The 13,847-nt window shown below is 49.2% G+C and overlaps 1 protein-coding gene across 5 annotated transcripts in view; it reads left to right on the forward strand.

Moving 5' to 3' along the window:
* The window catches only part of CAMKK1 (calcium/calmodulin dependent protein kinase kinase 1), a 105,866-nt gene that overhangs the window by 44,137 nt on the left and 47,882 nt on the right, over positions 1-13,847 (forward strand). For all 5 annotated transcript variants that reach the window (XM_042791418.1, XM_032993681.2, XM_032993682.2 and 2 more), the window contains 2 exons: positions 8,442-8,489; positions 10,237-10,290. In XM_042791418.1, the coding sequence (XP_042647352.1) occupies positions 8,442-8,489; positions 10,237-10,290 (102 nt within the window). The remainder of the gene's footprint in view (positions 1-8,441; positions 8,490-10,236; positions 10,291-13,847) is intronic.

The raw sequence follows: 13,847 nt of genomic DNA on the forward strand, positions 1-13,847 counted from the left end.
CACGGGGAGAATTGAGAGGGGTTGCTTGGGCCACGCTGCCTGCAGCAGTGCCCGTGAGAAAGGGGCATGCAGATCAAACAGACTTCAGCAGGGCTTTCTTTGAAAGCCAGGCATGATGGAGGTGGTTTAAATGGGTGGTTCTTAGAAGCCAAAGTGATTTGTAAAATGTTACTGGCTGGGCAAAGATTTTAAGTAGGGAGTGGGCTGTCTGGTGCACTGGAGAGGGAACATCATCTCTGTGGGGCTGGCAGCTTGTTTGGGAAATAAGTCACACCTGAGTTATCCCCAAAGCCCATGCTGTGTGTTTCCTGAGATTTTTATCTACTACTTGTGGAGGAAAACCCCCCAAGTTTTCCTTGCCTCGCCATTTCTCTTCAGATGCTCACCCAGTGAATTTACCTCTGTGGCTGTGCCGGGGCACTGAAGCAGGACAGAGACAGCAGGCGGGGGCTGATGCCCGTCTGTGCCCATCTGACTCCTCACCCAGTCCATGGGGAACATGTTGCTGAACATGGCTCTACCAGTGCCACTGTGACAGTATGTTGCTCTTGGGCACTGGTGCTCCCAGCTGCAATGCCCAAATCCCACCATGGTCCCACCCTGTGTCATAAGGGACTGGAATCACTGGAGTTTAGACTTTTGCCAGCATGGATCCAAGTGACCTGGAGCTTAGCATCTCTGTGGCTTAGTGTTTCCCTCCTGAAAAGTGAGTGTTTTCCCATGGTACCTCTGAGAGGATGGGTGCTGTGCATGGCAAATCAGCTGTTGTCCTCTGGGAAGTTTTGCAAGTCACATTAGCTGTGAGATGGGCTGTGGCATCCCTGGCTGATAAGAGGATATCTGCAGAACGTGCACTGCAGAGATTGCAGCTTCTTTGACGGCAGCCGTATGCTTTAATAAGGGAGACGGGGTGGGAGAGGAGCCAGTTCTTGGAAGCTGACGTGACTTGTGTGCCAGCTCTCCCATCCTGCAGTACTTTGACTGTGCCAAGAGTGAGGCTTTTCTGAAATCTGTTTCAAAGTAACTGCAGTTGAGTGTGACTAGCACATTCCCATCTGCAAGCAAATTCAAAATACTCTGTCCTCTTACACAGCATCTCCATCCTGGGGAGCAATAGTTACTGCCTTGGGGTAGGAAATGTGTAGTTCGAAATGTTGCAGAGCCCTGCATTTCCGTGCTCCTGCAGCAATTCTTTACGCAGTACTGCGTTTTTAGCGGTCACTTTGATACAACTATTCAGAGCCCTGCTCTGGTGCAGCCCAGATGCTTAACAAAGCTGTGCTCATTGGAAACCATCATTCATATTAATGGTGAATTGCTGCAGTAGGAGGGGGAAAGGAAACCGGGCGAGAGCTGTGCATGTTTAGAAGGGGGGTGCTCGCCTTCGCAGCACTGCTCTCAGGAGCTGTGCTTCATCTTCCCAGCTCATAGGGACAGTATTTGTATCCTGTAAAGAATGGCAAAAGGAGTAGGAAGATGTATGCTTTTTTATAGGATAAAGTTTGAGGCTGGCCTCTGAATAATGAGAAATAAGTGTTAGGCGTGTGACAGCAAGGCGAGTGTGCAACCCGTGCGCAGCCCAACTCCAGCATCCTGTGTATGACCTACTAGTTGCCGCCAGGTGTTTGTTGCAGGGTCATTGTGTTCGTGGCTGTGAGAGGCACTGACAGCCTGTAACTGAGCTATACAGCAGCAAGCTCAGAAGAGAAATGGAGAGCAGATCTTGTGTTACACGCGTTTGCTCAGTATGTTTGCTGTAAGCAATTAGCAGAGCCTTGCATGTGGGCAGGGAACACTGAGCAGAGCCAGGAAGTAGGGGCAGGTCTTCTAAGAGAGGCTTTTGGCCCTATAGGGGATAAAATAGCCCTGTGATGAGAAATACAGTCATGGTGTACCTAGCAGCAGCTGCTATTGTGTTTTCTGTGGATCATTTTGATATGCAGACCCTCAGTAAGCAGGGAGGCTGGTAGGTCACTCTGACAAGCTCCAGCTCACCGGTCGTAGTGTTGCCCCTGGTCTCCCTGCAAAGGACTGACACATCTTGTTCTAGGAGAGCTGCACATGCGTACTCAAGCCTATATCTCTCACCTGCTTAAAGCCATTTCAGAGTTGCTCCTTTCTCTTTGCATTGAGTATCTGGAATCATCAGTCAGTGCCTTTCGGGTAGCAGAACATCCATCACTTTGGCTCGTGGCTGCTGCCCGAGTGAGTTACAGTCTGTGCAAAAATGAAGATGAAGTTCATGAGCGTTTGGGCTTTATCAGTGGCACACGTGCAGGCACGGTCCATCAGAAGCAGAGAAGGATGGCACAGCTGCATATCAAAATTTCCTGTGTTATGCTGATAGCCATCTAGGATTGACTCTGCTTTCCCTCTCCAGTGATAGCAGGAGTGACGGCTCACTGCCTTGCTGTCAGCAGTTCTGTATCCTTGACTGATCTGGAGAAATAATGGAGAGATGTGCTATGGGGAGGCAGAGGTGAATTTTCTGTTGTTCTTTGCTGAATCATTGAAGAACCATGTGTTCAGTTAGAGATGCTGCTGAGCTTTTTAATGCCGGTTTAATACTTGTTCACAGGCTGGCAGGAGAACTTGTATTCAGGGATCAGAGGGTCAAGAGCTGAAGCTGTGCCCGTGATGCTGAGGGTTTCCTCGGTGCTGCGAGCAGACAGCGAATGGGGCCATCTCATCCCCAAGACCAATACTGTAAATACCTGCCTTCTGAGCAGGGCTTCTTTGGTTTTATTATTTAAGAAGATGGTGGCTCCTGAGCTGGCAGGGCTGCAGCAGAGCCAGGGTTTGTCTTGCACAGAGGAAGTTCCTGACCAACTGAGCAGAGCCACCAATTAGCTAATTGTCCTGGGACAAAGAGTTGGCAGCTGCTGGTGTCTTGCAGCTGCTACTGACGAGTCTGGATCTGGGTAGAGATGTTCCTTGTTGGAAAGTGGCATTTGAAAATACAGTACTGGTTTTCATTATTCTGCTGTCCCAAACCAATCTTCTAGGTAGCCAAGAAAAGTCTTACTTGGAGAGTGGCTAGAAGAAGAATAAAAGATGTCTTTTTCCAGGCTTTCTTCCCAGACCTGCCAGCACAGTTAATTGCTTTACGCCTTCTCAATCTCTGGCTGAATTGTCCTTTCTTTTTCACATGTTTCCTTCTTCTCCCCGTATCCACCCACTCCCTGGCATCCTGGTGTCAGCGTGGTCTCCCCACCCTGGGGATCAGCAGGAGGCTGTCCCAGCTCCCCGCTGCCTGGGCAGCCCAGCACATCGTGGCGGTGGGCTGGGGCCGTGTGTGCTTCAGCAGGAGTGGAGGGGATGAGTCAGGGACAGTGTGTTCTCCCTCGGTGCTGCTGCTGGCCGGAGCATGCAGGGAGGAGGACGGGCTGACAAAGGGAATTTTCCTTTGCTTCGTCTGTGGCTTATCCCAGAGGCATGGAAAATAAGCTGCTTTTGTCCTTTCTTTCCTTGGCTTTCCACATCTTTATCATAGGCCTCCTGCTTGTTTGGCCAACTGGTTTGAAGCAACTGGTGTTAAGAGCTGTGAGAGAGGTAGTGCTTTGGTGCTGGGCCTCACACTCCTCCAGTCTCTGGCGGCTGCCTGGTTTTCTTCATAAGGTCATAATTTCCTTGCCGTGCACCAAGGCAAACCCAGGTGGGACCAGGGCAGTGGCAGGGACCGAGGTCCTATGCAATGTGGGCTGGAGAGCTTCCCCTTCCAGCCCCTAGAGTCCCCCAAACTAATTTCTTCTGGACATCTTTCTGTGGTGCTGTAACTAGAGCTTTCTTGAAAAGATCAAAGATACTTGGAAAACATTTCTTCAAAGAAAAATCCCCCACAGGCATTGCTCATTTATTTTCCTTGGATTAATTAACCTTTATGTAAAGTTACATTTCCAGCTTGTCTAAGGGTAAGGTTTGAGAGGAGGAAAAAGCCCAGAGCTGCAGTTGCAGAGGGGCTGGAAAGGAGCTGCCTTCATCCCACAGGTCCCAGCCCCCTTTTATTCTTGCAGCCACTCTCCCAGTGATACCCCAGGGACCCAGTGGGTGCCCGAGCTCCTGCATCCAGCGTCAGGGTCTCGGGTGGGTGAGCCCAGGCAGCAGTGCTGAGCCTTGGTGCTGCACTTTCTCCTCAGCCGTGGCCGGTGTTCCTGCCAGGAGCCGGTCGTGATGCTGGGCTTCCAGGTTTGCACTTGTTTGGGGATGTTCTTTAAAAATTTGTTTATTTTTCTTACTTTCATGAGCTCTGGGCTTCCTCTGTGTCTTTCTCTGTCCTAACAACTTTCTAATTTCTATTACTTGTTACTCCTAATACCCCTTTTCTGGCTTTTATTTTCATTTTGTTTATTTTAAGAACTGCTTTCACTTCCCCTTCCAAACAAAATGAGTTTAAACCAGTGTTATCTTCATTACTGGCTTTTAATTCCCCTTTTTTTTTTTCCCCATGCTTTTCTTTAAAGTGTATGTCTGAATTACTGAAACTTAGAACTCTTTTGAGATTGGTGAATTTGGCTTCTTTAGGGGGCAAAATTCTCCATTATATATGTATGTAGGCAGTCTAATTGTTTTCAGAAATATCTCACTTTGGAAAGCAACTCTGGCTTTTCCTTCTCATCCCTGTGTGTCCATGTCCTGTCTGTCCTGTTCTATGTCCCACCACCCCTCCCCTGGACAGCAAAGGCTGAATACTCAATTTCTCAGGGTTTCTGTCACCCAGCAGCGTCACCAGTGGATTTATGGAATTGGGCCAGGACTCTGGATTTAAGCGTGCTTTATGATTTTTGATAAATTTTTGCTTTGTGGCATTGACTTCCCCCTCTCTCTCCCCTTGAGTAATACCTTGGACATGTTAACTAATGGGGCATCTTGTTTTTTAAGGCAGAACAATTATTGCACACTTGGAGGGACACAGCAGTCTAATTTGCTGACAGGTTTTTACTAAAAGATCTCATTAGGTTTTTGCTCTGTTCTTATTTATCTTCAGGTGCAAATACACTGGGGTGATGAAATCAAGGGGATTATATAATGTTATCTTTAAGGAACACTTGGCCCAGAGATAGGTGTTTTTCTCTGATAAACGAATAGTACAATTATCCCACTTCCTGCAGGAGAAGCAAGTAACAACCCTGCCAGTCTGCAGCAACACGTGGCAGGAGTTGCTTGAGCTGTGAATTACGGTCTTTCTGTGAGGGAGGGGAAAAGAAAGGTAGAAAGCACCTATAATCTGGTTTGATTTTTGCTGTGTTCAGCTCAAGTGCTCAAAGCATTGCAGAAGCTAAGATGATAGTACTTCTCACTGGTAATTATCAGAGTGGAGGGCGATGGTGTGGATCTGGTTAGGGATGCAGTGATAGCATGTGTGACCTCTCGGAGGCTGTGCTGTAGACCCTGTCATGGCCTTTCCCTAGGACACTCTCTGGGTGTTCCCATCCCGGTATTTATCCATCCCTTTCAAAAAAACTGTCCCCCAAAGGTGGGTGTTCTAGCATTGCCTGCAAGTTCCATTTAGCAGCAGTGAAAGATCAGAGACTTGCTTCAGGTGATCGGTCTGGTGCGGGGTAAGAGTGGTAATTTCTAGCTAGAAGTGAGAGCGATGGTGGGAAGGTGATGGTGAGAGTCAAAGAAATTGGTGTCTTGGACACTGGGACAAAGCACAGTCCTTTCTCTGTTGCTTAAATTCTTTGTAACAGAGATTACCCAGCTGGATGGACTGTGTCCCACACAAAAGACTGCTCCTTCAGGAGGGAGGGGAAAATGCCACTGTGGCTCCCTTGACAGTGTATTGGCAAGAAGAAACAGCAAACTTGGCACTTTAGAGATGGGACCTTGGCTTTAAACAATGTATTGAGTGCAGACCAAAGAGACTATGGCTACAAGTAAAAGGCTGTATTTACTTTTGCAAATAATCCCTATTTGGGGGAGGAGACCTGCTAACAGGACCTGGTCACTGTAAGCTTGCTGGTTTGAAGAGCAGGAAATACTGAGGTGGTTGGAGGCTTTCTCAGAGGGTTGATTGCTTTTCCTACCTGGATCAGCCACTCTGAGTGTTTCCCCATCTCTGCAGCACTGCAGTTTTGCACAGGACAAGGCAAGGGATGTGAAGCTGAGCACGGGGAAACCCAGAGCAGGAGACATCAACAGAAGACTGTTCCTGTTTAATTTGTGAAAATCACCGCGATGCTAAAGCATAGCCTTGTGCTGGGAAGTGAATCTGCTGACACAGTGTTTGCAAGGGAATTTGTCCTCCACGTGTCCGTACCCTGAGTTCCCTCGTGCTGCCCCCTCCTTTGAGGAGGGGAGTCCTTTCTACAAAGTTCAATGGGATTTTTCTTTCCCATGTATTTCAGTGCCCTCATGCTTTACATCTTGGCTTTTGCTGGGTCATACTCTCTCCTTTCTTGTTGCTCCTAGTTCTGATGGATTGCGTTTTGCCTTTGGAAGGATCAGTGCTTTGCTAGCAGCAGAATTAATACATTTCTATGGCCCTCTTACTTGCAGTTGGCTCTTCTTCCCTGTCAGGGCGGTGGAAAAAACTTCCTTCACTGGAAACAAGATAAAGATTTAAATCATTCCTTGTATTCCTGACAAGCCACTGCTCAAAAGCTTAAAAAGTCATCAGTTCCCCATTGCTTTATTCTCCTTCACTGTGATGATTGCCTGCATTAGGAGTGTTTTCTGGTTGGTGATGGGGAAATGTCAAAATTATCATCTATCACATCTGTGCTCTAATGCATCCTGAGAGACAGAGAAGTGTTGCTTTTGGGGGGGATGCTGCAGAGGCTGGGGCTGTAACACCCCCTGTTCTTACAAATGGACTGAAGGCACCTGGCACCACTTTGCTGTCCTGGCATTGCTTCTGTAGGTTGCAGGGCTATTTTGAGGTTTATGGGAAGGCTAATCTACCTGTCTGCATATTTTATATCAGCTTTGTTCCCAAAGAAGTGCATGGTGCAGAAGTTGGATGTGAATTTCAGTACTCCTTTAGTGCTTGGCAATCTCAGGGAGAAATACAGTGTTCATAAATGCTGTCTGAGGGAGTGTATCCCATCTAAGGTCCAGCCCACACCATGTGCGGTGGTTGGAAACTCCCCTCCTCCCTCACCCTGCCGTGTTTGGTGCTCTCCCTACCCCTGCAATGCAGTTAAGACCTGTGTGTGAAGTCAGGACCAAGGCAAAAACCACTGCAGCCCACCTTCCCCGGAGCCAGTGCTGCAGAGATTGGTACGAGAGCACTCAGACTCTTTTTCCAAGAGCTTCACATTGCAGCAAGGTGTGTGCTGTCCTCCCGCAGACCCGTTGTGGTGGCTGAGCCAGGCAGGACCCCGGGGTGCTCCCCAGCAGCTGGGCAGGACCCCGGGGTGCTCCCCAGAAGCCGCAGGGATTGCTCAGTGCAGGCACTGCACCCTGCTCGCCCTGCGCTCGTGGCCTTGAGCCCCCTGGACTTCTGCAGCATCTGGAGTTTTCTTCTTGTAATTAATGAGGGTGGAGAGGTCAGCTCCAAGTAAGATGAAGCTGTGGAGGTTTTGCTGCTGCTGTAGGAGTGTTTTCCTTTAGGTAGTACAACACTAAAGGAATGGTGGATTTAACATCAGATGACTGCATGGCTCTTCTGTTTGACCTTGCTTTCTAGCAGTTGATGCCTGGGGCCACCATCACTCCCTGCACTGCTCTTGGTCTGTCAGGTAACTTGGCACCCCATCATTACACCCTTGTCACAGCTTGCTGGGGGTCTGCATCCACTACCTTCCCACCCTTCGGGGTTTCAGTGCTGGATAGCTTACAAACAGAGATCAGACCTGCTTAGGGGTGATTTATTTTAGCAAATACTGTATCAGCTTAAGAGAATCCGTTACTGTTTGTGTTGCATAGCAAAGGAGCTCAGCTCTGTGTGCTCTCCTCAGAGCAGCCCACGATCCAGGTGAGGGTTCCTCTGGGTGCAGCCACAGCCTTCGTGCATGACCCGCAGAGGCTCCTTGTCTTTGCCAGCCTGATGTTGGGAAGAGCATGGGCTCGTGCTGTGACCGTGGGACCTGGTATGGGTGCCTGGGTGCTGGGAGCTGCCAGGCCCAGAGAGCCCCATGCAGTCGGGGATGGGTGATTTTCTGCTTGCTATTGAGCAGAGTCCAATGTGGATGGTTAATATAAAGAGGCCGGAGGCTGCTGTCAGGCTCACGGGTCTGAACTTGAAGTGATGCTGGGGAATCGGGGTGGAGGGGCCTCTGGTGTTATGCCAGCACAACCAGAGTCAGAATTCAGCCTGTAATTGCTTTGTCCTGAGCTGTCAAAAAAAAAAAAAAAAATGCAGTTCTAGTATAACATGCACCAGTATAAATAAGATTTAATCTTTCATTATTCAGCATTCTGCCTCTACTTGACACTGATTCAAACTCAGTCATTTCCTTTTACCAATACTCTAATTATGTTCTCCTTTTGATCTGCAGGACTGCGTGCAATTAAACCAGTACAAGCTGCAGAGTGAAATAGGCAAGGTATGTTACTGGAGCTCGTGTTTGTCACGAGCAACCTGCATGCGCACGCGAGTATGGATGGAAAGACTGCACCAGTCCAAGGGATCTTACTGGTCAAGACTCCTTGCAACTTGTATTTGTTTTGGGTTTTTTTGTCTTATTAGTTTGAGCAAGTTTTTTCAAGGTCAAAGTGGAACTACTTCCTCTGAAATCTAAATTTATTTTCCTTCCCTCTGAAGGTGATTAAGCTGGCTTCCTTCCAGGGTGTTTGCTTGCCAAATGTAACACTAAGAGCCTTTGATGCATTAATACAACCCAACAAAGAAAGAAAACAAAACCAAGATCAGGGCAGGTGTTTGATCCCCATCAGGACTAGTTTAAGTTTTTATGTGTATGAATGAAATGCTAGTTTAATTGTAATCCACGTTTAAAAGCTGCAGAATGATTCGGAAGAGATTCCTCCAAAGTTATTTAGAGGTCTGGGCTGGTGAGCAGTTCAGACACCTGCACATTTGGATGTCTGCCACCATTGCAGATGGGGCCACAAGTGATGGTGCTGTCTGGAAGCTGTATCTACCTTTGCAGTCAGAAGGGACTGCACCCTGAGCTGCAGAGACCTTCACCAAAAGTTTTGTTAGACCAAAGTCCTCTCCAAAGTGAGAGGCCCCAGGCTGTGGGAGGAGGCACCCTTACTGTCTGCACAGTGGGCTGTGTGCTTGGCTGCTGGCAGTGAGGGTGTAAGGCTGGACTTACCACTGCTGGTGGTACAGCAGATGTCATCTGAAACTCAAGCACAGCTTCAGACCTACTTAGAGGTTTTGCCATCGGCTTAAGTGTGGCTTAAGGAGAGTGTGAGGCTCTTTCTCTGGTGGATTTGCCCCTGCTGCCTCCTTTCCTGCGAGTTGCAGTGAGCAGATAGGCACTCTGAGGTTGGTAGATGGTCTGTGGGACCTGCTGTGCTTCTGGATCAGCCAGATGGCTTGTCGGTCTCCTCTGAGACCAGGACCTTTGTTCCAGCTCTCAGTGAAGTCAAAAGAATTGTTTTGAAGGCTGTAGTGTTCATCCATTCATTTATTCAACAGGCATCTGTCAGGGATGATATTTAGCCATGGTGTCATGTCTCGCTTACGTTTTATGCATAGCGTTGACACAGAATTGCAAAAAAACAGGGATTTGGATGGAGTTTGGCTTCAGGCTGTCACTGGAGCTGTGGATACAGGAGCAATCTAGGTCTGCATCTGCCTGGGGAACATGCAGTTGGTGGAAAACAGGCAGCTGGTCTTCACTGAAGCCCATTTGCTATCAAGAGATGGAGAGGTTTCATGCTGAAAATGGTCTTGCATAGGACAGGAAAGGTGTTTGTGCAGAATTTCCAAACTTGCACTAGAAGATTATTCTCTCCACTCCCCACCCACATTTGAGTTGACAGACACAGTGGCTTTGGCTCAGGGTAGGAGGTGATGGGTTTACACTCAGCTCTTCCAGACATTGTTAATCCTTAAATGCACTGTGGCTCCAAACAAGCTGCCAAAATGTACGACCTCGTTGTGGGGTCACATCACCTGCTGACTTTGCTCAGGGGCAGGCATGGCCTGGGGCCTTGAAGGTTGTTTGGTTTTTTTGTTGTTTTTTTGTGTGTGTTTTGGGTTACACACACACACACACACACACACCCCGTCCCATGTAAGGCCATGGTCTACCAGCCTTGAGCAGCAGGGAGATGAGATGAAGCTGTTGAACTGACTGTGCAACTTGTGTTTATTTTTAGGGTTCTTATGGTGTTGTGAAACTGGCCTACAATGAGAACGATGACAAGTATTATGTAAGTGTCTCTCTCCTCCGCTCCTTGCTGCTCCTCCTCATTTCCCCTTTGCCCTCTCAGAGCTAGGTCCCCTCTGCCTTGCTGCTTTTAGCATATGCATTTCTGATTTGGAGAGCATGTGAGGAATTGAACCTCCCTGCTGTGCACAGAGCTGCTGCTTGCACGCCTGCTTGCATGCAGTGCTGAACAGGAGGGGAATCGGGTGGGCTGCCTTATATAACAGGCAGGGATCTTGGAGGCAGGCTGCAGAAGCGTATCACTGATTTGTCTTGACATTTTCTAGCTATGAAGCAGGTCACCTGAAATTAGAGGCATGTGGGTGGTGGTATTCAGCACCTGCTGTGCATTGGAAGATGGGCTTGGAATGAGCAGGCGTGTTTTGTAAGGAAATAAGGGCATTGATCAGAAGCTGCTGAACAGCGTGGCCCAGCTGGGCAGTGCCTGGCTCCCCTGCATCGTACCCCCTTGTGGGATGCCTCCCTGTACCACCTCCCTGTCAGGTCATGAGGTGTAGGGTGCAGGGCAGAAGCCAAACCTTGGCTTTTAAATCCTTTGCTGAGCTGAAGACAGAGTTGAAAGGTTTCAGATTCAAAAAAGCTGCTTATGCTGAAGGCTCCTTCTCCATCCCTCTCCTTTCAGAGGCAGGTGAATCCTAACCTTCCGGGCTGGGATTCCTGCAAAATCTGCCTGCAGATGCATTTAGTCCCTGCACTTACCCTGGGGCACGTTTTATTCAGTCTTGACAGCAGGAGCTGGACAGCTGGCAAAAGGAAAACTGCCTTACTGTGTGTGGCTGTGCCTGAAGGCTTGTGGAAACAGCTCTCAGCAGGTTCTGGTGGATCCCAGGGCTGGTATCTGCTGAGCAGAGCTGGCTGGCTACAGTGCTGTTGAACCTTAACGCAGCCCTGACCCTGTGCTGCAGATGCTGCTCCGTGCTGTGTTTGGTGAAAGGGGTCCTGCTTTCACTGCTGCGATGGAGTGTCCTCACGTGAGTGAAAACGGGCCCATCAGAGCACCCGGGCAGGCTCGTGTGCTGCTCCCTGTCCCACTGCGCAGAGCTGTTGGTCGTAGCACAAAGGGGAATAAGAATATGCCATGGAGATGTGAAGCGTGCTCATTCCCCGCTACTCCCCGGCTAGCTTTTCCTCCCTGACTCTTGGATTTACAAGTGACATACCAGGTTGGAGGGGCGGGGTGGGAGTTGCATGCCTGGTAGTATTCATTAGCCCTTGTGCACTTCCAGAGGGCATGAAATTGCAGGAGAAATGTCTTGAAATGAAGGATGGAAGAGATGAGACAAAAATCTGGATAAGGTGCCCTGGAGCTGGCCCAGCAAAGGAACCACAATTCTTTCCATCCCCTGTGCCTTCCAAGCTGACTCACCCGCTGTCCTGGAGCGGTTGCTGTTTCTGATGGCTCCCTTTCCCCACTGCCCTCTGCATCCTCCCTCCCGTGCCCTGCAGCAGGGCGATTTTGTTCTGCAGGGAGCGATGGTGCCAGCAGTGGCTTCCCTGGTCTGTCTGTCCTGCCAGCACAGGCAGTGCCAGGACCAGTGGCAGAGAGAGGGAATGCGTTGCATCACATTTATTTCCAGCTGAAAAATCTTTTGCTTTGAAAATTGTAATTTTGCGTTGAAAATTTACATTTATGGTGCTGCCCGATGCTGTGCTGTGGGCTGCCCAGGGCAGGCAGGGCAGTTGTCACAACTTGGCAGGAGAGCGCTGGGTTTAGGTTGTTATTCCTGCTGCGTTCTTATCTGGGTTTTGGATGTGGGTTAAAGCTGTGGATGTAGATTTAGCTGGTCAAATCAAAGCCAGAAGTGAAAGCCTGAGTCCAGGTTAGCCTGGTGTGTGTTAGTTAATCCTCACTTAATCTCCATTTCTTTTTCTAATCTAAGCAAACACTTTAAAGCTGTGACAGCCCAAGAGTGGATCCCATGCTTGAACACTTCTGTTTCAGCCTCGCTTCCCAGAGAGGGACAGGGACGCAGAGCCCTTTCCTGACAGCGTTGCAGGGACATGCTCTGTGGTTCACCCCAGTCCTCCCGTTGTGGGGGTTGAGGCAGGGTCTGAACCCAGATCCCGGGAGAGACCGTGGGGCTGGGAGGTGTGTTGAGTGCTCCAGTGGATGGAGAGATGGGACCGGAGCGAGAGCATCGGCAGGGTCTGCCTGTGTTTTACTGCACTGGATGTCAGCCTGCGGGAGAGGAAGGGGCGGATGGCTGCACTGCTGCCCAAAGGCTCTGATGCTGAGGTCTGCGTTTCCAGGGCTCGCTACCCCTTTTGGCTGGGGAGCTTTCCCCCTACCCCAGCTGCAGTCCCAAGCAGACAAGCTGTGGCCCCCTAATTCTTCCAGGTGCTTGTGTTTTCCACGGGGGCAAGCTGTGACGGAGAGGCCTCCGCTTTCCCAAGATGCTAAAACAGCCCAGGAACTGGCAGACCTAAAGCTACAGAGAAATAGCAGCAAATTCGCATTAACTGGCTAATGGTTGCTTAGCTCCCCACGCTTCCCAGTGTGTCTGACCCATGTGCTCTCCCAGTGCTGAGAACTTCCACGCTGCTCTGCTTATTGTTCCTGTCCGACGCTGCGCTGCAGCGATGCCCCCTGACCACCCCGGGGGGATACCTCATGCAACTGCCTGCTACCAGCAGTTAGTAGAAGCAATTGCAATTCTGGTAGCTGGGAAGGGCCTTTTCTGTGTGTTTAGTTTTCCCTAATTTAGCTTTGGAGGATATTTTTTTGTCTCAGTAGTAAAAAAGCAATAACAGATAATTGTAGGAAATCAGCCCCTGGTTGGCCCTTAGTAGGCAGCCCGGAATAACCAATTCACATTTGCAGTGTTTCAGCATGAGGCCAGTGTCTCTGCCTGCTTTGTTTTCCTTAAGTTAGTGTGCTGCATTAAAAAGGAGCAAAACTTTAAAGAAAGCAGAATATTTTGGAGTATAATTCAGAGTATATCCTGATTCTTGCTGAGACATGGGGCCCTTTGCTAGCTTTCTTCATAAATGCAGAGTTTATAGGTACCAGGAACTGTATCTAGCTCCTGTTAAAGCAAAAGGAAAAATTCCTTCTGCTTTAACGAGTTTTAGATCTGGCCTAGAACTAGGAAAAACTCCTTAAAAAAAGCTGATCACCACATTTGAGAAAAATGTAAATGGATTGTATTTACTTTGTGGGTTTCTTTACCTTCCATTAAAGATGAGCGAGTGCTTCCAAGAGCTTTATCCTTCGTTGCTGTGAACAACCGCAGTGCTGCGAAGGGCTGTGAAAGTGTGCTGACTTACATCAGTGGATGCAGGGAACGTATTAGCCCAGAGAAATTGAACTTTCAGCACCAAGTGTGTGATGCAGTGCTCCTTCCAAGGAGGAGACCCTGTTGGGGTGCGGAGCTGGTTCCCAGAGCAGAGGTCCCTGCCACTGCGCTCGCTCCCTGCTGCTGCTGGGGCATGAGAAGCAGCTACAGCAGCATTTGTGGGGCTCTGCCAAGGAACCTTTTACAGCTGGAAAGGTTTCAATGTCTCAGTTTGCAGGAGATGCGTTGACAGTGTCTAGGGGGG

This window comes from Tyto alba, unplaced genomic scaffold, assembly GCF_018691265.1.
Source record: "Tyto alba isolate M040663 unplaced genomic scaffold, T.alba_DEE_v4.0 Super-Scaffold_19, whole genome shotgun sequence".
Taxonomy (NCBI): Eukaryota; Metazoa; Chordata; class Aves; order Strigiformes; family Tytonidae; genus Tyto; species Tyto alba.